Raw genomic sequence first — 27634 nt, 5'->3', positions numbered from 1 at the left:
CCACACAGGGCCTGGTGGGGCTTTGCTGTGCACCTGAGGGTGGGAGATTGCGTGGTGAGGGGAGGCTGGGAAAGGCTGGGGCTGACCCAGAGCTTGCCTTTGCAGGGGAATTGCTCCAGCATATGCAAAATCCCAGTGTGGGATTTGAGGGGGTTTTGTGCCCAGTGTGCTGGGGAGGGATGGGGTCAGGGACAGGCACCTGCCCTGCCCGGAGCCCCTCTGCCAAACTGGGGTGCCCTCAGTCTCTCTGACTGGGCCATGAGGATGGGGCTTTGGCTGAGGTGAACTGAAAATGCTTTTAAAATCTGCTGTGTAAAGGTGCCACTGGCCTCTCGGGATGGGTATGAACAGCATGCTCTGGCTGCAGCCTCAGAGCAGGATCTGCTTTCCTCCCTCTGGGCTGAGCTTTTGTCTGCATCTCTTCCCTGGCCGTGACCTCGGGCACAGCGCAGGGCTGGGAGCCTTGTCCCACTTGGAGCAAGCACTGCTAAGAATTCCATCAGCACCGGTGCCGGGATCTGGGGACATCCAGGCGGGAAATGCTCCAGGGTATCCCAGGAACTGGAGCTGGTGGGAGTCTGGGGGCTTGTGGGATGATTCTGGGGGTGGTTTAGTTCTCTGCTGCCACACTGCCAGCCACAGTACTGTTGGTGTGAGCTGCCCTGTCCCCAGAAATTCATCCAAAATCCCCTTTTGGGCACTCTGGGGCTGGGGCCTGCGGGTGCTGGTGTCAGCTCCTGGGGCAGCCGGTGATGCCGAGTGAGTGCCGGCAGCGCTGGGGAGAGGAGGCTCCTGCATCCCTCCCTGCCAGATGGTCTAAGTGGGTCACATCAGGGCAGCGCTGGGGATTTGTGCTTTAACCCTTAATCCCCCGAGATGCACCGTGCACGGAGGGGGAGGGATGTGCTGCTGAAGTGGGATTAAGCCATCGTTTGCCATTGCGGGTGATCTTGAAGAAGTCTGGGTGCTGCTGCAAACGTGCTGGGCCAAGGGTGACGTGTCCTCCCCGCTGCACTGGGACAAGGCAGGAGCAGCCGCGGCACTGCAGTGTCAGAGGTCTCAGTACCCCAGCGAGTGCACAAAGCAGCTGCAGTTCTCCTGTGACCTTAGCAGCGACTTTTGGCCATCCCAAACTCTGGCTTCCTTTGGCTCCCGCGAGTCCCCAGCGGGCTGGCAGCCCCTCGGCGGGGACGTGCGGTGTGCTGCCGGGGAGGAAGCCCCGCTGGCAGCCCTGCAGTGCCGCTGGCCCCCCACTCCCGTTAATCCTCCCCCTTGTTGGCCGGGCATCTGTTCCGCGGCAAGAGGCGGCGGCGGGGCCGGCCGCGCCAGCCGCCTGGCTGCCATCTGCTGCCTCCATCCAACGAGCCCAAGTGCTAATGAGCCCGTGGCCCCGGCCCAACACGGGGGGAGAGGGGCTTGAAAAGAAAAGCGAGGGGGAGAAGAAAAGCCCCTTCCTCGGAGGGGCTGTCAATAGCGAGGCTTTTGTGTGCCCCTGCCCTCCGGCTCCAGCTGGACGGCGCTGGGAGCAGGGAGAGCTAATTAGGCAGCTCGGAACTGCCGCGGGGCTGGGGGCAGCTGAGTGAGGGGAAGAGCTGGGAATGCCCACAGGACCCACTCCCTGCTGCTCACAGAGCCTTCATCATCCTCATCCTTCTCCTTTCCCCCGGCCCTGTCCATCTGCCTCTCCTCTGGACTGGTGCTGGGCACCGTGACCCTGCTGGCCTCTCCACTGGGAAACGCTGTGATTTTGGGGACAGGTAATTTCTCACCTGTAAAAGTCACTTGAGAGCTTTGCTGAGCTCTGCTTGGGGCCCAAACCATGGGTCCTGCTCCCACGCTCACCAGCAAGAACACGGACACAACCTGCCCTGCTGCAGAGTGAAGGGCCACAGCAACTGCTGAGGAGACACAGGATGGGGGTCTCCCTAAATCCGGGATTTGCTGCTGCCCTAACTCTGGCCAAGGGGGAGCCTGTGGTGTCCACGCTGTGCCAGGGGAAGCACCATATCCCATCTCTTTAGATGAGGGATGAAATCAGGTGGAAGGAAGCAAAAGGAAGGACAGTTTCACTGGCTGGCTGGAGAATGGTTTTGTATAAATATTTGATTTCACCCTTGATCAAACCCACTGAAGACACTGGCCTGGCTGCCAGGCAGCCCCCTGTCTGCAGATGCTGGGGGTGCTGGGTTTGTGAGGGTAGCACTTGGTGGGGTCTGGCACCTCAGGGTTCTGTGCTGACCATGGGGTCCCCTCCCTGCCTCAGCAACATCCCCACGCTTGTGTGAGGCTGTTTCATGGAGTGTGGAGAACCAGGCCAGGGCAAAATATGACAGTTTAGGGTCTCGCAGGGCTGGAGTTCATCCTTGCCTGGCTCAGGTAGCAGCACCAGCTCCAGCCAGTCCCCATCCCTGCTTTTATCCCATCCCTGGAGAGGCAAGAGAGCAGGACACTCGAACCCCATGCACGTGTTCACACCCCTCCCACAAAGTCCTGCTAATGAATATTTAGGGCTGTGAGGCCCTAAATAATAAATAGCAGTGATGACCTTGATGACAGGGATTGCTGAGGAGCTTCTGCCCAGCGCCAGGTCCTGTGGCTGCTCGTGTCTCCTTGCTGTCACCATCCTGCCCCCATCATCTGGGACAGCCTGTCCTGCTGCAGCTTGACCCCAGAAAGGGCCTCTGCAGGTCCCATTCTCATGGTGTGTCGGGGTCCCTTCTCTCACCAGGCTCCCTGCGCTTGGGAGATTTCCCTGGCCTTCTCTGCTCAGCCCCATTCCTACCCCTTCCCACACCTCCATGGCTCCTCCATGGTACCTTTCCACACCTCCATTTCTCCATAAGCTGCACTTATCAAATGCAACCCCCGCGTCACTGAAATGAAATCATTTCATGCATGACCACCCTTTCCTTTTCTCCCCTTTTTCTTTTTTTTTTTCTTTTTTTTTTTTTTTTTTCTTTCATTTTCTACCTGTGGGCACTGAAACCTCTTCATCACTGCAAAGCCTGACCCAGGCCAGAAAATCCCACACAGTTCCTACCCCCTTGGGTCCTCCTCTGGTCCCAAATCCCTGGTGGTGCCATCATCTGGAAAACAGGCCTGTGTTTGATGCCTGGATTGGAGCCCTTTGGCATTCCCATCAAAGGGCAGGGAGAAAGGCCAAATCCCGGGAGCCAGCTTGTGTTTGCAGCCTTGCTTGATGATTTCATAGGTGTCTGCAAAGGCACAGAGGTTGTGATGCCTGAAATGTGGTGGGAGTGGTGGGTCCCAGCAGCATGGCATCCTGAACAGGGCTTTGGCGTGGATCTGGCACGTGCCAGGGATGAGCGGGCTGGACCATCAGCCCCGGCAGCGTGGCCAGGCACAGTGCCCAGGTCTGTGCCACCATCTCCTGGCAAAGGCCACGCGACCCTCTGCGGGACACCGGGTGCTGCAAAACTGGCTTCTCCATCAGGCACTCGAGCTGAAAGCGCTGACAAACACGGGGAGTTTAAAAATAGCCATTTCTTTCGCACGCGGCGGGAACACTTTCCCTGCCAACACAGCAGGGACTGCAGGAAGGGCTTACAAAAAATAATGCAAGTGGCAAAATAAACTCTATTAAAAACTGCACTGGTGTTTGAGGCAGGCTGAAATGAGTCTCTGGTATGGAGGCAGCGAGGCTGGGGTTCCACCAATGACCCGTTTAACTCTGCATGTTTAATTTATGTCTCGTCATTAATGGAAGAAGAAGCAGCTGCTGCCCAGCCCCAGCTGGGGGCATCCCCTCATTCACCCCCGAGTGGGTGCCTGGGTGGACAGAGGGGACACTGTGGGCAGGGTCCTGCTGCCTGTGGGGCTGCTCTTCTCTCTCCTTGCTGGGGCAGGGGAGGCTGTGACTTGCTGGTATGGGCAGTGGGGGCTTTCTGCTGCTGGGTTCCAGGGCTGGGGTCAGGTGCCTGTCTCGCAGGCTGAAGGGTGGCTGCAGTGCTCTGAGACCCACAGGCAGTGATGAGAAAATGGGTTTGCACTGCCACTAACATCAAATTCCAGCAGTGCATCATCCCTCTGGAACTTGACGGCACTTTGGCAAAGGGCTACTTGTATTGAATTTATCTCTGTGCCCACATGTGTTGGAGGGTGACTGGAAGAGAGTGAGGCAGGAGGCTGGGATTTGGGCTACATTACCATTAGGATGAAGAATTAGCTACTGCCCAGCAAGAGAAATATTTTTGCATTAAGAGAGATTTCACAGTTAAAGAGCTCCTGCTGCATTAATCTGTGGGTCAGCTGGAGCTGCCGTACAATCCCCTGCCCAGCAGAGCTGTGCAAGTGTAACACCCATCTGTAAGAGCATGTAAATATGACAGAACTTATTCTCCACAGCTCTATCAGCTGCAGCCAGCAGAGCAACCCTGCTCTGCCAGGGCACGGACGTGGCTGGGGCCCAGAGGGTGCAGGAGGCACTTTGGGATTTGGGCAGATCTACTCCTGAGGTTGGTGCTTTAACTCAGAAAACTTACTTCCTGTAAAGCATTTGCCCTCTTCAAATCCCCCTGGTCAGGATTGCTATGATGGGGACAAGCAAGACAACTGGCTTCAGCACTTCTTTGAAGGGATATGGCTTTTATTCTCCTGAAAATTCCAAGACTGCCAATTTACAGAAAAGAAAACCCCAAAGCAACAAAACTTGTCATGAGTCACCTGCCCTTCCCTGTGTGTGGGGCAGCCTCTGTGGTTATCCCTTATCTCCACTCCCTCCCTGCCTTTGTCTGCCCATCAGCCACACCTTGGCAGGGTTAGAGGGTGATGGTGCAGGGCCAACGCAGCAGAGGGGCAGGAGGATAATGCCACAGAGAGGGAGGTGCAGGGGGTCTGGGTGGGCACTGCCAGTGGAGGAGGAACAAAGGGAGCTGTGGTGTAACCCCTGAAATGGGGAGGTTTGCAGCCTGACCTGCTGGGGAATGGTGGGACCCACGGGCTGTGGGCCTGGCTGTGCCCTGTGTCTCCTAATCTTGGTCTCCTGGTGACCTCCTCTGGACTCTGGAGTGGGACCCCCCCTCAGTCCCTGTGTGGGGCTGAGCTCTGCAGGGCACAGGATATGTTGGTTGCATCTCCCCCAGGATCCCTGAACATCCCCAAATGCATGGATTCAGTTTTGTCTGGTGGCTGGAGAAGTTGTTGGTGTGGTTTTGGACCAGTTCTTGTGCTCTCCCAAACACTTCCCACATGTGAGTCAGGAGCCAGTGAGGGTGAAGGATGTTCCTCATATATTTTGGAGGGGTTTTGGATGTTTTGGTGAATCCAGGCTGCCAGAGTCCCTGTCTCTAACCCTGCCCTCACCATGAGTGTGGAGCATCTCTGCACCTGCAGGGGCAGAGCCAAAGGCACAATGCTGGCAGCACGTGCCAGTGGAAGGTTTAGCTCCTGCTATGTGCTGCCTTGTGGCAGTAGTTACTCCCCCATTGCCTCAGGAGTTCACCACAAGTGCTTTTTTCCACCCAGAGTCCTCAGTTTCCCCGATCCCCCAAGCAGGCTCTGATGCCCAAGGGCTCTGGGCATGGGAGATGTGCCATGGGGACGGGTGGGTTAATTTTGCAGTGGAGGCTTGTGGTCCAAAGTGCTGCCTGCCAGCTCTCTGGGCTGTGAATGCCACCCAGGGCACATCCATCCCTGATTAATGGAAACTAAAAAGCAGGATCCTAAGGACCCGTGGCTCCCCTACCCCTCCCCACTGCTGGCTGCCACAGCCAGCCCTCAGCCTGCATTGCTGCCGGGTTTGTCCTGCGTGGAGCAGAGGACAGCGGGTGTCACCTCGCCTGCCTGTGGTGGAAAAGCAGGCACTGGAGCCTGTGGACACAGCCTGTGCCCTGCCTGCAGAGCTGGCACTGGGACTCAGCCAGTGCCCTGCTCCCCCCGCTCACCCTCCCCAGCACGCTGGTATTGATTTGACCTGAACTCCCTTTAATGTGCTGTGATTTCTTTCAATTAGGCTTTGAGCGAGGTCTCTGCCACGTTCAATAGAACTGGACCGGTGCCTGGACTAGCACAGCCCAGAGGGAGATGTTTGCAGATGCTCCCCCATCCCTGGCAAGAGCATCCCCCCATGCCCTATTTTCCCCATGTCCCATGAGGATAATCCCACTACTTAAAGGTTTCTCCTTGTCCCCTCTGTGTTTCCTGGCCCTTTGCATGCACTGGACTGGTGGCTTTGCCAAAGGGCAGATTCAGGGTGCTTCCTGCTGTGTGCAGGAGCAGCCCCACTGCAAACAGGAACTGAACACTCCTCATCTTCACATGGCCAGCAGAGCTTTTCCCTCTCTCCTTGGTGGCTGTCATCTCCTCAGGGCTGCACTCAGCCAAGTCAGGGCTTGGTGTCACATTGTTTGCGGCAAACTGATGGGCAGGGTGCTTGTTTCCAGAGATTGTGTGGAGCAGAAATCCCTGCCCTTCATCTCCAGCTGCAATTACTGAAGCCAAGTCGATGCAGTTGATGGTAATAGGATGGTAACACTGTCTGAATTTGTATTTAATGCTGATTCCAAGGGTCTATAATCTTCATCAGCACCACATGACTTTTTATAGAACAGAAAAATGTGAGAGCGGTTAATGAGCTGTAATTCTGGAGAGCTTCTGCCTTGATTGGGACTAATTATTTTCTTTATAAAAATAATTAACCATCCACACAACCTATAGAGTGAAAGGCATGTGGCATTAATTAAACCATGCAGTATTTTTCACTGCACCTTCATCTCCCATTTCCCAGCACATCCCAAATAGATGGTCACACACTGCTGAAAGCCAGGCTGGGCACAAGCTGGCATCGTGTGAGGGCTTGTGCTGGGCACAAAGGGCAGGCCCTGGGTGAGTGGGCTGCCTCCAGGTCCCAAATCCACAGCCTCTTGGCCCTGCATGTAGTGTGAAAGCCCTCATTTGTGTGGGGAAGGCTGGTTTGGGGGGGTAAGGTGATGGTGCTCACATGTGGGCTGTCTGTGAGGGTACAGAGGGGATACTGGGGGTGTCACTAGGGCAGCCAGGGGGGCCCTGGCAGGGCACAGGGCTCTGTGCTGTGTGCTGTGCCTTGCTGTGGGGCAGCAGCATATCCCAGAATTGACGTGGTGGCTTTGTACAGGCCAAACCTTTGTTCTCCAGCCCTCTAGGATCTTGGGATGAGTCCCAGGTGAATGTGCCCGAGCACCGGGGCTGTGCGTGCTTAGACACACACTTACATAATACATAATTGTTAACAAAACTAATTCCTCTATTTTCCTGGAGGTATTCTGAGAACTAATGAATATATTTGCATAATCTTGATTTTGTTTATGAATAATTCTGGATTATCCAAATGTGAATAACACCAGGGCTTTGCCACTCTAGATTGCCTTTCAGCTGAGGATAGCAAAGCATTTTACAAATATTAGTTCAGCCTCACAAATCCCAGCAAGCAATAAAATTATTATTACACCCAATTAAAGATGGATGGGATGGAAACTGAAATGATTCTCTGCAGCCTGTCCTGGCAGGGTCTGCCACAGTGACTCACCTGCCTCTTCCAAATCTTCCCCCTAGGAAGCAGCAAGCTGACAAATATCCCCTTTTTTCTTTTTTGGGATGATTTAAAAGACTGTCCAGAGTTGCAGGGTGGTGTGGATGGTTGGGGACCTCCTGCCTGAGAGCAGACAGGAGGTTTCTTTCTGGCTCTGACTCTCACACAGCACTGAGCACCCCACAGCTCTGTGTGTGGCAGGGATGGCACAGACCAATCTTTTCCTCCTTGGAGCACAGTGGGAGGAGAAAAGGTCCTGTCTTCCCTTCCAGAAACTCTCCTTTACTCAAAACCTCCTCACCAGTCCTTCCTGGACAGGCAGCCTGACCACTGAGGTGTTTCCTACAGGACCAGGGGGTGTTACAGGGAAAGAGGATTGGGGTCAAACCAAACACTCCCACCCATGAAGCTGCAGTTCAGGAGCTTCCCAGCTCAGCTGCCACTGCACACACAGGGAGGCAAAGGGCCTTTCTGGCCATAAAAAGCCCCCATCAGAAAGTGAGGGTGGGAGTTTAAAGTCCACTTTCCACATCCCTTGCTGGGCTGGGATCCTTGCAGGCTCATTGCTCAGCAGCAGAAATCTGCTGGTTAATTCCTTCCCATGGGAGCTAATTTCTGCCCATGCTTCTCTGCGTGGGGACATCTGCTCCTCACGGTGTCGTGGAGCCCTCCTGGCCCCAGGTGGCACTGGCAGTGCAGCCCTGTACATCACAGGGGGCTGGATGTTCAGGAGACAAGTCCCAAAGAGAAGGATGGCCAGGGAACCCCTCCTCACCAGACCCTGCCCATGTGATGCCCTGGCTGGGGACACCCATTTGGCACCCAAGCTGGGGACATCCATTTGGCTGCATGCCTGAGTGTGTCCTGGGGGTTGTTGAGCATTTTTTAATGTTGGAGTAATTTCAAGCTGAGCCCTTGGAAATCACTGTTCTGTAGTGAGCACCATGCCTGTGTTCTGGCACATGGGGCTGGTTTATGAACAGCATCTGGTGACCTGGGTGTCCCTGTCCCCAGCCTGGATGGATGGGTGGGGCAGCAGAGAGTCTCAACCAGAGGCATTTCCAGGGCAGCTCTGCAGGCAGGTGGCAGCTCATGAACAGGTTGTGTTCTTGGAGTTACCTGAGTGTTGGGACCTCCAGTGTGCTCTCCCTTTATCCACTGACAATTCAAAGGAAGGAAATTAAGGGAGAGGAGGAAAAAGTTTATGTGAGTGGCAAAGAAAGCATTGCTGCTCCAAGTGGATCTTCTCCAGCCATCTTCTCCTTGCTGCTTCCAAAGTGCCTAATTACTAATTCATTTTTAAAGTGATCTCTCAGTGGTCCCAGGAGCTGTGGGTAACTGTGTGCTTACAATTCCCTATTTGATTAAAATTTAACCAGTTGTTATTGGCAAATTCGCTATTTCACTGCTGTTTGCCATGCCAAATAGCACGGGGTTTGGACAACGGGGGGAAGCAGGCACATCTGAAGGTCCCAGGAGCAGAGGCTGGCACTGTGCAGCCCCTTGGGTGTGAAGGTGCCCTCCAGCCTGACCATACTGCAGGCAGTGCCAAGGCACTTCTTTTCTAGGACATCAATGAGTTCATTTTTTTTTTGTTAAAACCTTCCTAAAGCGTTAAGCATCATCCTCAGCTTCTGGCTCCCCATGCTGTGTTGAGAAGTGCCCAACTGCAGCCACTTCCTCCCAGCTCCTTGGTCCTGACCTTTGCCCAGCTTGGCTTTGCCCTGTGCTGCTTGTGGGCAAGTGTTTAATGGGAAACGTGAGCTCAGATCCAGACTTTTCCTAATCACAAGCTCTGCAAGGGCTGTTTCGGGTTGCCCCCATGCCTGGCTGTCAGCTCACCCCCTTCATGGCTGCTGCAGGCTGCCTGGGGGTGATGGCAAGGAAAGGAGCCGGGAGTGCTGTTTGGGGCCAGCTGGGAGGAGAGTGACTGTGGGGCAATGGTGTGATTTAGCATAAGCTCTCATCACCCAGGAGCCCGGCATTCCCCAAAACATGGATCAGGGATGTGCCAGATTGCTGTGCCACGGGGCAGCACGTCAGCACTTTCGTCTCCATTTGCGGGCACCTGAAAGCGCCAAAGCTCCTCTCGTCATATTTCCTGATGGAGGAGAAAACTGGCTCCTGTACAGACATGGGAACCCGCGGGGTGTTTGTCTAAGGAGGAGGATTTGAGGACAGGAAAGGCACAAGGTTGTCCCCCTGAGAGCAAGCCTGGCCCGGCAGTGTGCAGGTGCTGACGGGCAGGAAGCTCCGCAGGGACCTCCGAGCCGGCAGCGTGGGAGGCACAAGATGCCGTAGAAACCGTTCGAGATGGGGCAGCAGTCCAGGTTTTCTTTAGAAACAATGTGACCATGTGCCATATTCCTCAGGTTTCTCTCTGTTGTCGCTGGCAGGCAGTCAGCAGAGCCATCCTGGGTCGCTGGCAGCGAGGGAAAGGGACACCGAGCCCTGCAAGGTGCTCGGGAAGGAAGGGCGACAGGGGATGTGGCTTCTGGTGCCCCTGGGGCGGAGGAAACCGAGCTGTGGGGAGCAGAGAGAGGCTGTGCTCACCCTCGTGCCTGACCCTGCCTAAGAAGGCGATTCACGGAGGCATCGCTTTCCCCCGTGGAGTTTTCCCTCTGCAGGGATTGTCCATCCCCTGCTGCACAGCAGGAGCCGCCGCCGCTGCCAGCTGGTGGCCGGGACAGAGCCCTCCCCGTGGGCTGCCACCTCACAGCATCCCCCGGAGCATCTGGCACTGATCCTGCGCCGCCACCGCGGCCTCTTCCAGCAGGGAAGCTCCTCTGTTCTGATCCAACCATGCATAATAAATCAACTGCTGGAAAAGAAAGAGCCAAGCTGCTTTTTTGGCCCGGGATGTGCTGAGAGCAGTCCTTAAACCTTTCTGGAGTGCAAGAAGGAAAAGGAGCCGCATCCAGCCAGGACACAGGGTTCCCAGGAGCAGGAGGGGGAGGAGAATCGCAACTGGCAAAAATCTTATGAAAAATGTATAGTACAGAATTGTGTTTCTCTTGTGCGTTTGAACTGCCTCAAGAAACCCACGTGCCTTTCTGCAGCTGGTGCCTCTGCTGATACACAGAAAAAAATAGCAGGGAGAAGATTAAAATTGAACTGGCTTGGAGTCTGTGTAATCAAGGAAAATATCTCAGTGATTTGCTATTATAATTTTCAATAACAAACTGCAGGGCTCCTGCTGCACTAATAATAACGGGTTGAATGAGGTGGGCAAAGAACCTGCCATGGGTGTTTGTGTGTGTATGTGTGTGCTTGTGGGAAGCACTCACAATATTCCCCATCTCCTAATTTTGAAGAGGTATTTTTAGTGTGTATTTCAAAGAGCTTTACATAAACACATCTGCTGGAGTTTTTGCTGGGAAATGTCTTCACAACAGTCTTTCTGTCCCCTCCCTTTCAGGGGACAAGGGAATGGTCTGACCATTTTCTTTTTCAATCAGATAAGCAAACCCAGAGAGTGAAAGAGAAAATCACAGGCTCATTTTGCCAGTGCCAAAAGGCTTCTCAGCCCAAAGGGTGGATTTTAGAAACACTTTGAGCAGCTCAGATCACCCTCACTAGAGTCCAGGACAGAAGCACATGTGATATGGCTGTGGCAGAGAGTGCAGGGATGTGGGAGAGCAGGGATCCTGGCCCACCATTGCCCTCTCTTGCACAGCCAAAACTTCCAGGTGAGGAAAGGAGAGGAAGGATGGGATATTCCATCACCTGTCCATGCACTTTTTGCATGTTACTCAGGAGAAGTGGCAAGAACATCCCTGGTGCAAGCAGCTACAGGCACAGGAGTTTCTCCAGCCTCCCCTCAGGATGCCATGTCCTGATGTTCTCAGTTCCAGGCAAGGTGCCCATCCTTCATCATGTAATGCCAGTGAAACATTCACAGCTTTTAGGCTCATCAGAGATGTTTTAGCCTTTTTTGTTTGGGGGGTTTGGTTGGCTGAAGCTGCTCCTGCCTTTTCACTGAGGGTATAGAGATGATGGGAACATGAAGCCAGCTAGGGCTGAAGCAGGGAATGTAGTAAAGTTTCTGTGTTGGCTATCCCAAATCCTCTGACCTTGGAAGTGCTGCCAGTGCAGGTCTGCCAAGAGCACTCAGTGCCTAGGGCCTCTGAAGTGCTTGTGCATCCAGCACCCAACCCAGCTGCATGTGCAAAGGAAAATAAAGGATAAAAAAAAATCCCCAAAAACTGCTTGGTTAGCATGGTCCAGCCCCAGTTTGCTTACACTGCTGCTTGCAGGGCAGCTGGGAAGGACACAGGGGCTGCACAAGGCCACCGATGGCTGGAACTGCTGGGGTCCATCCTGTGGAGGTGAGGGACAGCACAATTGAGTGGGGAGATGGTCTGGTGCCACACTCTGGCAGCTGAATTGTCTCCCTGGTCGGTCACTAGGGAGACAATTTTCCTGCTTTTGTCTCCTCTTGAGATGAGTTACTGCGGGGAAAAGGCTGATTGATGGAAGGTTTGTGGCAGGAGACAGCTGCAGGGCCAGGGGAGCTGGGCTGGGACACGGGAGCCTGTGGGCAGGGGAGGGCAGTGCCCCGCGATGGCAGCACCCAGGGAACGTCAAGTGCACAGCAAACCCCCCTGACTGCTGTCACTGCGGAGCCGGGGGGGACGGGTGTCACTGGGCTCAGCTCCCCGAGCTGTGTGCGTCACCAAGTGCCACATTTCATGGCCTGATGAGATGGCATTTGGCCATGGCATGCAGCATGGCAGCCCAGGATGGAGGGATGGGCATGGTTTGGGAGTTTGCTCCCTTAGGCAGCAAATGCTTTGTGCCTTTGTCTCATCCTCTGTGGGCAGTGCCAGGATCTGTCCGTGGGCAAGGGCAGTCATTAACTGGTCTCCATGGTATCCCCACACACTGGGGATGACATCCATTCCCCACGCAAGGGTGGCAGAGTGGGTTGGCCTCAGGGCACTGCCAGCAGCAAAGAGCCACCCATCCCTTCTCCTCCATGTGGCCATAGTGGTTTATGATGGTTTCATCTGCCTTCAGATAAGGAATGTTTGGGTTCCTTCCCATTAGTGACCTTTCCTGCATCATTTGTATTAGGGTAGGCAATAGATCATGACCCTCTGCTGCCAGCACATTCTGTTAGAGAGGGAATACATGTGAGAACCCGAATTGACACCACAGTGTGGAGGTGGGCAAGCTGGGCTGTGAGAGGCTTGTGCTGGTGGAGAGTTGAGGGCACTGTGTGCCTGCTGCTTCTCTTCCAGCCACTGTGGCATTGGCAAAATCTGCCATGAGCCCAAAACCCCCTCCTGGACCAGAGACTGCTGGGATGGGAAGGGACAGGATGAACCAGCTGTGGTGGGTGGTTGCACAGGGCATGTTCTGCACTGAGTGGGTGGCAGGCAGCCCAAAGGTGCCCTACTCTGGGGGTCTCCCATCAGCAGTAGCTGTGCTGCTTCTGGACAGGTCTGATGGATAGGCTGGATTTCTGCACAGGAGAAAGGAAGGGAAAAGAAAAACGAGTGCAAGTGATCAAATTGCCAAGTGGAAATGGAGGCAGGTGGGATGGGTGGGCAGCTGCCTTGTCCTGGTCTGACTGCCAGGAGTGAGTGCATCCTTAGGGACAAACATGCAACCAACACACAGGGGAGAGAGGCCGTGCTCCTCACTAGGAGTGCTGGAGCAGTGCTGCCCCCCAGCAGGGCATTCCTCCTTCTCCTCTTCTTCCTGCCTCCTCTGGCACACCCACTGAGTGAGTCCCGTGCTCCCAGCAGCATCCTGCTGAGCATCCCCGCTGCTCTCCCTGGGCCAGCTCCAGCAAAAACACCCACAGAGGCTTCTTCTTTTCTGCTGCAGGCACAAACAGCAGGGAAGGTGTGATAATCCCTCCTTTGAGGCCACAGAGATCATTCACACCAAACTGCATCACTTTTATATCAGTCATGAAAGACACGAAAGACAATAAGAAAAGAAAGTGTTTATATATATATATATATATATTTTTTTTTTTTTTTTCAATCAATGTCTATGGAGCTCCACGCCAGGGGATTACTAGCCAGTTTAAAGCATTAGTGACTCTCAGCATCCATCAGAGGGGAGCATTTGGTTGAATGGAAGCCAGCCTTTGATGGAATTGGAGAATAATTATTTCCATCAATAATTACTTCCAAGCCCAGAAGAAATGGTGCCTGGCACATTGCAGGACAGAAGTCCTTGATTGCCTCGAGGCCAATATGTTTTAACCCCAGGACCTGGAAATCCCATTAGAGGCTGGGTGAACAAGGATGTTTCCAGGTCCTGGCAGTGGTGTTCCAGCCTGCTGCCAGCCTGAGGAGGATCCCTCCTGCCTCTGCTGCTGGAGTGCATCCAGCTCAGACTTTGCACAGGTCATTAATCTGGGGACGTTTTTAATGGATCCTAATGATTGGGCCTCAGAAGGCTGTTCTTAAAAGGGGTTTGGGAAAGGCCACAAGCCAATTAGCTGGCACACAGAAAATTATTAACCATGTAGCTTCCTGGATGGTTAAAAACAATGGAGATGTTGGGAAGCGACTGAGGGATTTATTACAAACAGACAAAAAGCAAGAGAGACTATTCACCTCCTGCATGTTCTGGGCCAGAAACATTTCACCCAGCTTCCCCCCACTGATCCTTTCATTTGGCTGTGCATATCCTTAAATGTTAAGGCATTACAAAATGGGCTCCAAGGAGGAGCTGGCTATTAGAGAAAGTGGATGCTTGTTGAGAGAGAGGTGGGAAGAGAGGGGTGACCCTTCTGCAGGTGTTCCTGTGCCAACTCCAACCCCAAGGAGTGTTATTCATGGCTGAGGCAGGCAGCAGGATGCTCCCTGGGGCATGCAAGGCTCTGGCCATGCCTATTTGGGCCATTTTTAACGTGCCATTGCTCTTTAGTCACCCTCTTGCCCCCACTTAACCCCCAGATGTGCAGCACACACCTGGCCCTGGGCCTTGTTCCTGTCTCCACAGACCATGAGTGATGGCTGTGGTGGTCTCTGCAGCCAAAGCATCTTTCACTGTGGCTGCAGGGCTGGCAGGGGGACATCCCAGCCTCTCCCTGCTCTGGTGGGATCCACATGGCCTGAGGGCTCCAGAGTGTTGCTTTCCAAGGACAGGGGTAGGTCTGATGGCAGACACAGTCACGGGACTTTGCAGAGCTGACCCTAAAGTGGCACCCACAGCCCAGTCCTGTGATTGGCTTTAAAATGGGGACACTTTTAGTGCCAGTTGAACCCAGCCTACTCAGGGTATCACCCCACAAACTGTTTGGGCCTGGACATGCCCACATTTGCTTTATCTATTCCATAATGCTCTGGATGACACTAAACACCAGCGTTTTCAGCACCCCTGCTGGGTATGGTTTATGGCTTTTCATTAATCTTTTCATTCTTTGAAATAAATATCTGCAGGGCCTAGAAACCGATTTACTTTCCTCCTGAGTGTCTGCACGCAGCCTTGTTTGGGTTTGTTTTCTCCATTCAGCGGCTTCTTTTCTCCATTTCAGCTTGCACAAGTCCCAGTGTTTCTTAGAAACCACTCCCTCCAGGCTTTCCCTGCCTTTGCTCTGCTCCTTGCCAGCTGTCAGGGTTCTTGCAGGCACTCACCTGGCCCAGGTGGTTCCCCTTAACTCTGCTGGCCTGTCCCAGGTTCTCAAGGTTGAGCTGTCAGCAGGACCAGGTGTGTTCACAAGCCCAGCACCTTGTCTGTAGGAAGTTTGCTGCCAGTCCAGGATGAGGATGTGTGGCAAGGTGTTATCAAGGCATTAGCAGGTTTGGAAAACTACATTGAAATGGGAAAGGGTTGTGTTTTTTTTCCTATCAGAGTGCAAAATCTGTGCTGTCTTTGCAGAGCCGGTGATCTAAACCCCACAGTGCAGGTGAAGATGTCCTGACTGGCTCCTGTTATTCTTTCCCACTGGATTGGATCTGGCCCTGTGCTGTCCAGCTGCTCCTTTGGCTGCACCGTGCTCGTGGCATCTCTGCCTGAACAATGAGCACAGCATGCCTGGGCTGGGGTGCAGCTTGGCTTGGGAAGGGGGCATTCCAGAGCCCTGTGGGAGCACTTCCCACGGCAGAACTGAGCACTGAGAGCAACCTGCAGCTCTCCTTCACAGCTGCACAGCTCCTAACTGCAGAAGGGAAAGGAGATTCCCCAGGAGGTGGGGAATGACCCCAGCCGAAGGGACAGCTCCTGACGGCTCTTTGTCGCCTCTTGCCCCGGCAGTGGGACGCTCAGCTGCCTGCCGTACCCTGCGGAGGACAGACGGCCCGAGAAGCTGAGCAGCTGCGTGGTCAGGGAGCCCGCCAGCACCAATGGCTGTGCCAAGGGGAGGGACAGACGAGACCATGGCCACCGCAGGTCACGCAGGTAGGAGCCAGGGCCGTCAGCAGGGGACACGGGGCTGGCAGGGAAGGTGTCTGTGGATGTTTGCTCAGCCCTTCTGGGGTCTGTGAGAGCTGGGGGGGGGGGGTCTTCAACGGCTTAGTGTGTGCGCAGAAAATGTGTGCAATCGCATGAAATCCCTGTGTGAGTTTGCAGGGACAAACATACAGTTCGTTTCTACTCCAGGGCTTGCTCTTACAGCCTCCTTCGGAGTCTTCCAAGACCTGCCAGCACTCCTCTGCACTACCAGCTCTGCTGGGAATCGCCCTCAGCAATTCCCCTCTCCCCATGCTAGATCAGCTCAGCAGCGCTGCCTTCATTAGGACACAGCCTCGTTATCAGCTTGTCGTTAGTCCCTGACCACTTGAGAGGAGAAAAATGAATGAAACGTTGTAAATGAAGCAGCTGGGGTTTCTGAGCCCTGCCTGCTCAACCATCTCTGGGATTAAAGCCTCTCCGTTCAGTTAAAGATGCTGGAAAGAAAGAGCAAGAAAGCACATTTCATATCTTCAGATTTCAGGCCAACCACAACAATAATCTAAAGCACACTTTTAATTAGACTTTGATGATAATCGCGGAGGAACAATTGAAGTCAGATCAGTGCAAGGGAGAAAGCTGCCACATCAAAGACAAAAGACTTTATCTGGGGAGAGGGAGAAGGGCTCTGCAGAAACTGCCCGCGGCTGCATGGTCAGATGTTGCTCCCTGCTCTCCCGTGGCTGTGGCAGTGCCCAGCTGTGTCCCTGGGTGTCTTTGGGCAGGTATCTGAGCTTAGTGACAATGAGACATCCTGGAAAATGCGTTATTTCTGTCTGCATTGAGGTAGAAGGGCCACTGAGCCCAAGGTGTGCCACATCCTCTCGTGGTGCTGCTGCTGATCCGTGAAATCCTTGGGAGGAGCAGTGAGGATGAAGATGTGGGTGCTTCATGGGGCCATGCTGTGCTTGCACACTGGGTTTACTGCACCAGAACTGCTCATTATTCACAGCTCACAGCTGAAGCATTAGCCTGCAGTTTCATTTTGCAGAGCTTTTATTTTTTTTCCCAAAGTGTATTAAAAGCACTAAGCAATTGAGTTTTTATGATAGTGTAATTTCAGTGGTAATTCAAGCCCTGGATGATCAAGTGTTGAGGGGTGCTGGAATCTGAGTGTCCCCCTGCAAAGTGTCGTTTGCTCTGCATTAGGACTTTCATTAGCAATAATGTTTGTTCTTGCTGCAGAAAACTGCTCAATTTTTGGCCTGTTTATGTAGTGAAGATCTCAGCATTCTCTGGCCATGGGGCTGCTTCCACCCATTCCTTGCTCCTGGCTATTCCCAGGGGCAGGATGAGAAGTGGGGAAACTGAGGCACAAACCCAGCACCCTCAGTGATTTATCAGAGGCCCTGGGGAGCTCGCTGTGCCCCCACAAACCTTGATCCTGGATCCATTAGGGGATTCAGAGGGACCTGTGGATCTGTTTGGAGATCCACATGGATGATTTGGGCTGATTTAGGGATGCCACCAGCTGCCTCTGTCTTTACAAGCATTTGCTTTAGTTAATGAGTAGCCACAGAGTATCTGTTATTTTTTTCAGCCCAATGCTCTGAATTAATTAACCACGGTATTTGCTTTTCATTGAAATATAACACAATTCAGCATGATGTGTTTAAAGAAGAAATTAATTTGCAGGAGGGTTTATTTTCAAGGCTTAACAACTGTATAAGAGATGCATATCTCCTTAAATTACCATAGTGTCTCAATAAATATATATATATTTCTAATCAATTGCTACTTAACACATGTCAAGTCTTTATTATAGTTAGATGCATCTGGTTGCAATAATTACTGTATGCAAATTAAATGCCAATTAATTATTTAAAGCATATTTACAAAGAGCAACAAAACCTATAAATCTGTTTTGGAGTCATTAACCTCAGCAAACATGTTTTAAATAATCAGCATTGCTCCACATTAGTGGTGGAGCTGTCTTGTTATATCTCTATTAGACAGTTTGTTTAAACTGTGACTAAATAATTCGTTAGAGGGTAATGAGGCAACACCCACACCCTTGGCCCACCACGAACACTGACCTTGCTGCCCCACGTCCCTGAGGCGGGGATGCCAGAGTCCCAGGTGAGCCCATTCAGGGTTTATTTTTATTATTTTTAATGTTTATTTGATCTTGTCCCCAATCTTCAGCCCTTCGTGCGATGGGGAGCGGCCACTGCCAGCTCGGGGGAAGAAGAAGAAAAAGAAATCTAGCCGCAAGAAGCGAAGGAGGTGAGGGAGCCATGGTGGCGTGAGGGGACGGGCAGGACAGCCCTTGGCTGGGTGTGAGGGAAGAGCGTCATGAGGGAGCCATGGTGGCATGAGGGGACTGATAGGGCAGCCCTTGGCTGGGTGTGAGGGAAGAGCATGAGGGAGCCATGGCGGTGTGAGGGGGCTGATAGGGCAGTCTTTGGCTGGGTGTAAAGGAAGAGCGTTATGAGGGAGCCATGGCGGTGTGAGGAGACGGGCAGGGCTGCCCTTGGCTGGGTGTGAGGGAAGAGCGTCATGAGGGGACGGGCAGGGCTGCCCTTGTCTGGGTGTGAGGGAAAAGGGTCATGAGGGAGCCATGGCAGTGTGAGGGGACTGATAGGGCAGCCCTTGGCTGGGTGTGAGGGAAGAGCATTATGAGGGAGCCATGGCGGTGTGAGGGGGCTGACAGGGCAGCCTTTGGCTGGGTCTGAGGGAAAAGGGTCATGAGGGAGCCATGGCAGCGTGAGGGGATGGGCAGGACAGCCCTTGGCTGGGTGTGAGGGAAGAGCGTCATGAGGGACCTATGGCAGCATGAGGGGACGGGCAGGGCAGCCCTTGGTGTGAGGGAAAAGGGTTGGTGAAGGATGTGAGCGTGGCCATGACGGTGTGTGGGGCAGGAGGGGATGGCAGCTCTCAGCTGGGTGTGAGGGAAAAGGGGCTGTGTAAGATGGAGGTGTGAGGGCCTGGGGGTTCCACAGCCCAGGGAGGTGCCACCATCTTCTCACCCTCCCCTCAGGGCAGCAGAGCTGGGTTGAAGCTCATCCCTGGGCCCATTCTGCTCCTACCAGGAGCCCCCAGTCACGCTCTGCCCTGGAGATGCCGCTGGTGGTGGGGTGAGTGTTGGGGTGGCCAGCATGGCTGTGAGCAGCCCTGTGGTCCCTAATGCCCCTCTGCCCCCCTCAGGTCTCCCTCCTACAGCCCTTCACCTGTGAAGAAGAAGAAGAAGAAAAGCTCCAAGAAGCGAAAAAGAAACAGGTATTTTTTTCTTTGAAAATGTAATTCCCTGCTGGCAATGGCTATTGGGGGTTTGGAGAAGGGGTGGAAGACACTGCTGCCTTGGGCAGCTGTTGGTCCCAGTGGGCAGAGAGGTATGAGGATCTGTGAGCACTGGCCAGCCAAAGGGAGGCATAGCTGGAGTCCCTCTGGACTAGGAGGGCATGGAATGGGGTGTCCACCCAGTGCAAACAGAGAAACATGAACTGTTGGGGTGTGAGGACACAGAGGTGGGCAAGTCACATCACTGTGAGGTCTGCGGAGCCTCAGCCTGCTGTCCTTACTATCCTATTCACATGTGTCCATCCTCTGGAATGCCAATGGGATCAGTGCTCAGGGCTTGTGCTGGTCCCCATCTCTTCCTCCCCAGCCTGCAGAGAGTGTCAGGACCAGAAAAAGGCTCAGACCAGCTCCACACACCCACATCCCACTCTTCTCTTCCAGCCCTAGTGACTGTTTCCACCTTCCCCTTCTGAAGTCCATTTTTAATTCAAAGAGCATGATTAAATTTTAAAACTGCAAATATTGCACTGTTTTCTCTCAGCTGTTAAACCAATATTTGATGAGAACAGTGGATTCCATCTCCCTAAGAAGGCTCATGTATTTATAATATATTGAACCAAAGAGAGAAGCTACCAAAAGTGGATAACAGGGTGAAAAGTTGAGCTTGAATCTCAAAAGAAGAACAAGGGAGAAGGAGAGACAAGGATATAGGGACTCCTTTAAAACACTTTCTTCCCAAGGAGGAATTCTTATGCTGTTTTGTGGGTGCCATCTCCTGATGGAAGTCCTGGGTCAGAGACTCTGGCTTTGAACCTTTGGTAGCCATTTATGCCCCTGCAAGCCAAGGATAAGCTGGAGCTGGTCTCATAAGACAGCATGATAAGAACCATTCAGGATTAGTGACCAGTGGAGGTTGTTTCCAGACACCGGGTAGCATTTCAGCTACAGACCCCAAGTGACTTTGAGAGAGGCAATCTCACAGCCCCTCCAAGCAGGACTTCAGGCCATGTCTTCTGCAGGATGTTGTGTTCCAAGCTGAGAGGAGAGACAGTGGGGTGTGCAGTGCACTGGGGCCAGGCCTTGCTGCAGGGACATGTCCTCCATGCCACCAGCGATGAGAGAGGTGTCTCCTATGTCATCCCAGAGGTGCTCCAGGAGGCAAGAGTGCTGGTTTGGCTGTGAGACTGCTCTGGAGTTACACAGAGAGGATATTTCCCTTGACTGCTATTTGGCCTTTCATGCAGAACACCAGGGAATGGACCCACCTCTACATGCAGTGCAAAACTGGAGGCAGTAGCAGAGAAAAAGGACCCACCAGAGATGGGGGATGTATCTGATCTCTCTAAAGACTTGCTATCCTGAGGACCATGTTCTCAGTTACTTGTAGGGTGTGCCGGTCCCTTCTGCCACACCAGCATTTCTCAGCTGCTCCCTCACCAGCTGGCTAAAGGAGAGGAGGGACCATTCTGCCCAGGTGCTGCATGAGGTCTTCTCTCAGTGCTCAGTCTGAGCCTAAATGTATTGTCTTGGACTCAAATTTCCAATTTTGTGAGACCCTGTATTCAATGTACATATTTGTGTCTTGCAGGTTATCATCAAAGAAGAGAAGGCACAGGTAAGAACTGAGCAAGTATGGGTGGTCCATTAGAAACAAGAGTTTAATGGTCTCTTCAAGGTTAATGTTCACTGAATGGGGGCAGAAGACATTTTTTCTGTGTTTCTTTGTGGAATCCCCTTGGGTCCCCCCATTCCATGTGGGTCTGGGGTCAGTGACTCCCCAGGTGTGGACTGGAAGAGCTCTTCTGATTCCAGTATGTGTGTATACATGATCAAGAAGTACTCATTTTCTCTATGGAAAAAGGCAAAGTCACCAAGTTGGCTGATCCCTTTGAGGGTTTTGGCCAAGCCCATGAAGCAGATTTGCCAGCAGGCACTGACCCCCTGTGCTGTGACAATCATGAATCCCTTTCATTTTTTACTGCATGCTCTTGGGCAACTGAGCTGTAACGTTGATGTGTGATTGTGCAGCTTTTTATCGGAACAGAAATCTCCGAATTAATTAGCCATTTCTTATTTAGTTCTTCAAGCCCCAAAAGTAAGAGAAAGGAAGAAAGAAAACACAAAAAACAGTAAGTAGTGGTTCATGGTGTTCTCTGCCCTGCCTGCACAGTGTGGGGCTTGATGTGGTGGGGCCCCTGGAGCTAACAACTGCGGCACAGCTCTAAGCATTTCTCAGATTTATTTTGAAGCTAAAACCGGCAATTCTGGTTTTGCTGGAATGGAAAAAGGGTTTGTAGAGGCTGGAGATCTTTCCTCTGCCTTTCTTATATGACACCTCTTTCTGTACTTTGTGTATCTTGCACGGATGTGCAGAGTCTTGTCCACCAGTCCAGAGGAAAAGGCTTCAGCTTTTCTGGTGGGGGCAGCTGAACACTGACCTGCCAAAAGGCAGGCTGGCACACCCTTACTGGGAAGGGCCTCAGCAGCTCCTGGTTTGCTGCTCTAGGAGGTTGCATTAGGACCTACCCATGAGGTACAATACAGCCAAGGATCTGAATGGGGTCAAGGGGAAGAGAAGGGATTGTTTGGAGGGGACAGAGTTTGCAAAAATCTGCTGTTGAGGTTCTGCTGGAGTGTTAGCAGAGCACAATCCTTGTCCTGTGGGGCACTTAATCGAGGGGTATGGTATAACATGGGGTTCCTCAGGACAGGAAGGAAGGACTGTTCCTCAGGACTGGAAGGACTGTAAGCTGCCTCTGTTTTTCCCTTTGTTCTCTGTCTTCTGGGAACTGCAGCTCATGGCTTCTGACCTGCTTTCAGAGCAAGGTAACAGTCCTGAGGCTGAACCTTGGGCGCTGACCCCCCAGTCAGTTTTGCTGGGCCTTGGGATACTCTCCATTGCATGCAGAAAGCCAGTCTCCTTTTCACGAAGATTTCTGCATGTTAAGTGGCACAGTTTCAGCTCAGTTTCCCCTCAAAGTGGGCTGCCCTGCACCTAGAAACCTTGGTGGTAAAAGAGAGGCTTCCTAGGTTATCTGTAAAAGGAGGGATCTCCCCAGCCTAACACAGCAGTACCCTAACAGTGCAGTTAAAGCTAAGATCCATGTCCTGCTGGGGTGCCCTGACCTCAGGGAACTAGAGCTGCTGGAATTGCTCTTTGGGGATAAACCAGCCAAGGCATTTTAGTCTCATCTTTCTGATGGCAAATCAGAGCTCAGCCACTCCCAGTTTCTGCAAATCTTTTGCTCCCAGGCATGGATCAGATGGATCCCAAGAGGATTTTTGTATAATCACACTGCTTTGACTTATCTTTGCATCAAGCGACTGGTTATCTAAATCACACAGGACCAGTTTTCCCTTCTGCAGGAAGGGAAGACAAATTGGAAGGACTGGTGCAGGGGGTGAAAGGCAAACATGGGGATTTTCACACAAATCCATGATATGAGTGAAACATACCACTGTTGCTGATTTCAGCTGTATGGAAATAAGAAAGGAGGATCCCAAAATGCGAAGTTTAAGAAAAATAGAATCATTGGGTGTGAAAAGCATCAAAGAAAACAGCCAAGCAGAGTTGAAGGAATTGCCCTGGAGGTTGCCCTTTTGTCTTAAAGGAGATGCTGTTCTCAAGCAATTATTTGCTGAGTTTTTATACCAGCAAGTTGCTAAATGCTGTCCAAGCAAGTTGTATTTGTGCTGTCAGAGCCTGTGTTGTGTGGCCATGAAGTCAGGCTGTTCCCACCAGCTCACCCACAGTTAGCTTTGCCTGCTGGCACAGCCATGCCAGCCTGAGCAGATGGAAACACTTCCAGATCTAAATTAACTGCTGTAGTGAACAAAGATGGGAGGGACAGGGCACAGAAGCTGGCAGCTAGCCTGTCACCCATGTCACCCTGCTCTCTGCACGCAGGACTTCAGCTGTTGGCATGGACAACTATAGCCCTTAGGTAACAGGGCCAGGTAATCCATGAGAAACAGCCTGGTGCTGCAAAGGAACTGCAGCAGGGCACTGGTCCTCTGTCCCCTTCCCACAGTTTGCTGAGGACTGTCCTCAGGTCCTCTCAGAAAAGGCAGCAGCAGTGACTGGGCACCTGTCAGAAGCCAGGGAAATGTTCCTGTCCCTCAAGCAGGAACTGTGCACAAGGCAGGCTGTGCTTGGGAGAGCTGTACTTTGTGCAGCAACCACGAGAGCTGCCCACAGGACTGGCTAAATGCTCCCACCTGGAGAGGGTGGGGAAGGCTGGCTGCTACTGAGTGTACTCTATTACTTGGAGCTTGTCCTTCTGTACCTGCTTTTTAACAAGGACTAGGGACAGGGCTGCAGGTTTGTGATGGGTTGCACACAGAGATGGTGCTTCCCCCAAGGCTCAGCAACAGGAAGGTCTTGGGCAGTTGCCTGGCTATTACAGGGTAGGCTGCAGGATGAGAGGCAAGCACATGGCTCTTTAAAGACTTGAAAGGATTGGTACTGGCTGCTGCACTCCCACATACTTGTCCACAAATCTTCCCCCAGCATGCTACAGAGCCAACCTAATAGCTTGTGTGTAAAATGCAAGCAGAGATCTCAGGAAGATGTCACTTCAGCAATGAAAGGACGGAGAATTTCTCATGCTTTGAGATGTGCCATGTTTCATACACCAATCTCTTTGGTTTAAAAGGCATAGCTCCCTTCTGATTTGAACATTATCGACCTCAGCCTTCAGCTGCTGGCTCTTGCATCCCCCCACTTGCTAACCTAATGCTGGTTTTCTCTATGCTTCTTAAAGCTCTCGTGGGCGCACCCGGAAATCCCATCGGCATCGTCGCTGCCACTCTCGCTCAGAGAGCTCCGACTCCCACTCCCCCAGCTGCCGGAGCAGGTAACGGCGCTGCTCCCAAGCTCAGTGTCCTCAGCACTGCCTGCTGGGCTCACGGATGTGGCTGCCACAGCCTGTGTGACCTGCAGGCTCTCTGTGCACTTCCCACTCTGGTAGCAGCAAGTATCACACACTGGGGGCTGAGCTGTTTGTGGTCCCAGCCATGGAAGGGTTTTGCCTCAAGAAGCAGTGGCTGCAGCTTTTTGATCTGACAGTCACTTCTAATTCCTATGGCTGACGATCAGCCCATGACAGCTGATTCCAGTCTAGCGTCCCTTCCCCAGCCCAAGGGCTCTGTTCTGCTGATGTCCCAGGAAACCCTAAAACATGGTCTTAGCAATGGAAATATATTTGCCCGTGGCAATATATAATCATTGTCTTTGACCTGATTAAAATCTCTCCTCTGGATGACAGATGCGTCCTGGGGCCGGCTAAGTGGATGCTGGTGCTAGACCCAGCATTGCTGCAACAGCAAGTGATTTATACACATAATAATTTCATTTTTCATGTTCTCTGAAAGCACTTGAACAGCCCACCCCCACTCTCCTACTTCACTCCTTCTAAGTACTGGGAATTTTCTTATGAAAAGCTGAGGATCAGTGGGGGGAGGAATGCAATCAGTAATTGGAGGGGCGCTCATGCAAGAGCAGAGCGTGTTTTCTCTTGGAGGTGTGTCACCAAAAGAATATTCTATGGTGCAGGAAGGTCATGGCTTGCCTTGAGCCACCATAAAATCATGCATTGGAGCTGAAATTTGAGGTTAAGGTCCAAAGCCTGGATGCAAAGTTATTATTTTTCTTTTAAAGTAGAAAAGCAAAACATCCCTTTTCTCTCCCTCATGACTCCACAGAGCAGTCATGTGGAAGGACATTCTCCCATACGCAGAGTCCTAGCACAGACCTGCCAAGGGTTGGTGTGGAGCTGGGAATGGGCACTACTGCAATCCTAAGGAATAACATTTTGGCTGTTCCTGTCTCCTGGAGGCACAGAGCCAGGTCCCGAGAGGAAGGGCGTAAAACACGGCGACGACGCTCCTGCCACCATTCAAAGATCACGGCAAAGAGAAGCTCCTCTGCAGAGGTTCAGGCCAGCCAAAAAGCCAGCCAAACCCTCCCACTCTACAGCTTCCTGTCTTCTAAGGAAGTAGTAAGTATTACACACTGTCCTTCTTTGCTTGAACTAGCCAGAGGAATCTGGGCAAGAACTCTGATATGAAATTTTTATAACTCAATTATAGTGATGTTAGACAAACTTGGTTAAACTGTATTATTAATTCATGGAGCTGTTTTCCACTGTATGTAAAGTCATTCCTTCCTTCAGCACTTTCACACCAAGGGTGGGGCTGGAGAGGGGGAAAACTTGCAAAGTCTTTAGCCTATGAATAATAAATTGAGGACATTAAAAAAAAAAAAAAAAAAAAAAAAAAAAAAAAAAAAAAAAAGTGGCCTCCAGAAATGATATTTTAAAGGGAAGAGTTTCTTATGCAGTCTTTGCTCAGCTGGATGTGAACTTATTTCACTGGTCTCTACATCCAAAAGTTTAGTCCTTCAGGCTGGAAAAGGGTATCAAACATATACAGAAGGAACATTTACATTTAATGAGCTGATGATTATTGGCATGGGATGTTTTCTGACTATCAGGATCCTTCTAGGATCACTGTTCCTCTGGACTGACAAGCCCAGGGGCCAAATTTGGAAGTTATGAGCAGCCCTCATTGATGTTAATGGGAACTGCATGTGCATCTGAGGGTAAAATCAGGCTCAGTGCCTTGGGATGTTTTTCCATATACACAGAAAGAGATGATATAATACATGAATTGAGAGAGCAAGAGATGGAGAGAAATATTAAATAGAGATTGGTATCAATCTTCCTTTTCTGTGGCATGCTTCCCCTTTGTTCCTGGCAGCAGTAAAGCAGAGCTGTGATGCCCTGACTGTGGTGTTGGTATCAGGCACTCTGGAGAGAGAAATTGCTACATGGGACTGGAAGTAGTGCAGGATCTGATAGTCACACATGTGGATGTGTAATGCTAGAGGTGTTTTGACTACAGAGTCCTCCAAGCCCCAAAGTTGTTTTCTCCTTTAGGCCCAGTCATCAGTTGGAAATAGCTCAGCCACACGCAGGAGCTACATCAGATAGGAGAGAGATGGTGCCAGCAAGAGGAGAGACTCTACCCACTCACCCACACAGACAGCGTGCCGATCAAAATACCCAGGGATTGTACGTGGGTACAGACAGGCACAAGCTGTCTCTCAACATTATAGATATGCATATTTGCTCTCGTTATAGAGCGTGTGGGGCCATGTGAGTCACTGCTTGTAAAGCCTTATAAGGCAGCGTGGAGAGCAGAACCTCACACCACACGCTGATGTGTGCACGCACACGCAGAGGAAGAAAAACAAGGTATGAAGCTCATTGTCATGAACTGGGGGTGTTGCTGAGTTCAGAGCTCCTCCCCCCCAAAAAAACCAGCCAGCCAAAGACTGCATCATGTCACCAGGGTGTTGTTTAGTTCAAGCAGCGTATTTTTCATAAATGCTTTTGAGCCCAAGCCTAGTTTTTAATTAGTGCTAGGTTTCCTCTCTCGGAAGCCAGGCTTCCTAAGTCCTGTGAGGCCAATTGCCAGCTGTTCTGTTTCCTGAGAAAGAGTAAACTCTAATTTAAATTTTTAAAAGCTTTAAAATGAGCTAAACTCAAGCATCCTGCACTCGTTTTCCCATTTGCTTCACTCAAGGTAAATGAGTGAAGCAAATGGAAAAGCTGCAGGGAAGGAAAGACAAGAGCTTGATAGTTCCAGATGCAGGGGGTGGATGCAAAGTAAAAGTCATCAGGATACTCCTGTGTTCTTTCTAGTAAGGGTTAATAACTTAGGCAAATATTTTAATGACTAAAAGGCATAATGACTCATGAAAGCCACTACTGTCCTCCTGTCCCCAAAAGAAGTACATTCTCTTGGGACACCATTCAAGAGCACATTTAAGTACTTGTTCAAATTGAAGCCCCTGGTTAAGAGCTGCCCCTGAAATTTTGCTGAATAAGGTCATTAAATATCATGTACTCAAAACTGGCAAGGGAAAAATGGAATGAGAACCTTTAGTCTCATTTATTAATGACTATACACAACCCTTTGAAGCCTTTTCTTTTCATGAGTTAAATGGTTGCTCTATTAATAAGCTTCATTCTGTCAGACTTTGAGAGCAGCCTGAAATGAAAATGTTGGAGAATAGAAGATTTTGTGGAAAAAAATCAGAATTAGGATTCAAAAATGGCATGTTTCAGTCCTCTGTGAGAGTTGGTATGTTACATTCCCTATTCTTCCATCTGGCGAGGGCTTCCAGACCAAACCATCCTTACCTGGGGAGAAGCACTGTCATATCTCCAAAGGAAAGGGACTGTCCAAGGAGGATCAGGGAAAAATACACAGAGATACAGGGAAATATGAGATCATGCTATAGCACTTCCAAAACAAAGGTTTTGCTTTTTAAGATGTTTTTTATTCTACACTGTTTTGCTTCTGAAAATTTGAAGTACTTTTTGGTAAATTCTGCTATCCTCCTCACCCTATTAGCCTTCATTCCTTTGTAGTGAAACAACCACAGTT

General features: G+C 51.6%; 1 protein-coding gene across 2 annotated transcripts in view; it reads left to right on the top strand.

Moving 5' to 3' along the window:
* The window catches only part of SRRM4 (serine/arginine repetitive matrix 4), a 46752-nt gene that overhangs the window by 3242 nt on the left and 15876 nt on the right, over positions 1 to 27634 (top strand). Inside the window, exons 2-8 of one of the 2 annotated variants that reach the window (XM_053959756.1) lie at positions 15746 to 15889; positions 18086 to 18166; positions 19088 to 19159; positions 20769 to 20795; positions 21259 to 21309; positions 23944 to 24036; positions 25017 to 25179. In XM_053959756.1, coding sequence (XP_053815731.1) covers positions 15746 to 15889; positions 18086 to 18166; positions 19088 to 19159; positions 20769 to 20795; positions 21259 to 21309; positions 23944 to 24036; positions 25017 to 25179 — 631 coding nt within the window. Of the gene's footprint in view, positions 1 to 15745; positions 15890 to 18085; positions 18167 to 18953; positions 19018 to 19087; positions 19160 to 20768; positions 20796 to 21258; positions 21310 to 23943; positions 24037 to 25016; positions 25180 to 27634 lie in introns of those variants that run through there. The other variant, XM_053959757.1, reaches the window with a different exon arrangement.

Source organism: Vidua chalybeata, chromosome 18 (genome assembly GCF_026979565.1).
Source record: "Vidua chalybeata isolate OUT-0048 chromosome 18, bVidCha1 merged haplotype, whole genome shotgun sequence".
In the NCBI taxonomy this organism is placed as follows: domain Eukaryota; kingdom Metazoa; phylum Chordata; class Aves; order Passeriformes; family Viduidae; genus Vidua; species Vidua chalybeata.
This window is presented reverse-complemented; position numbering and strand designations above follow the sequence as displayed.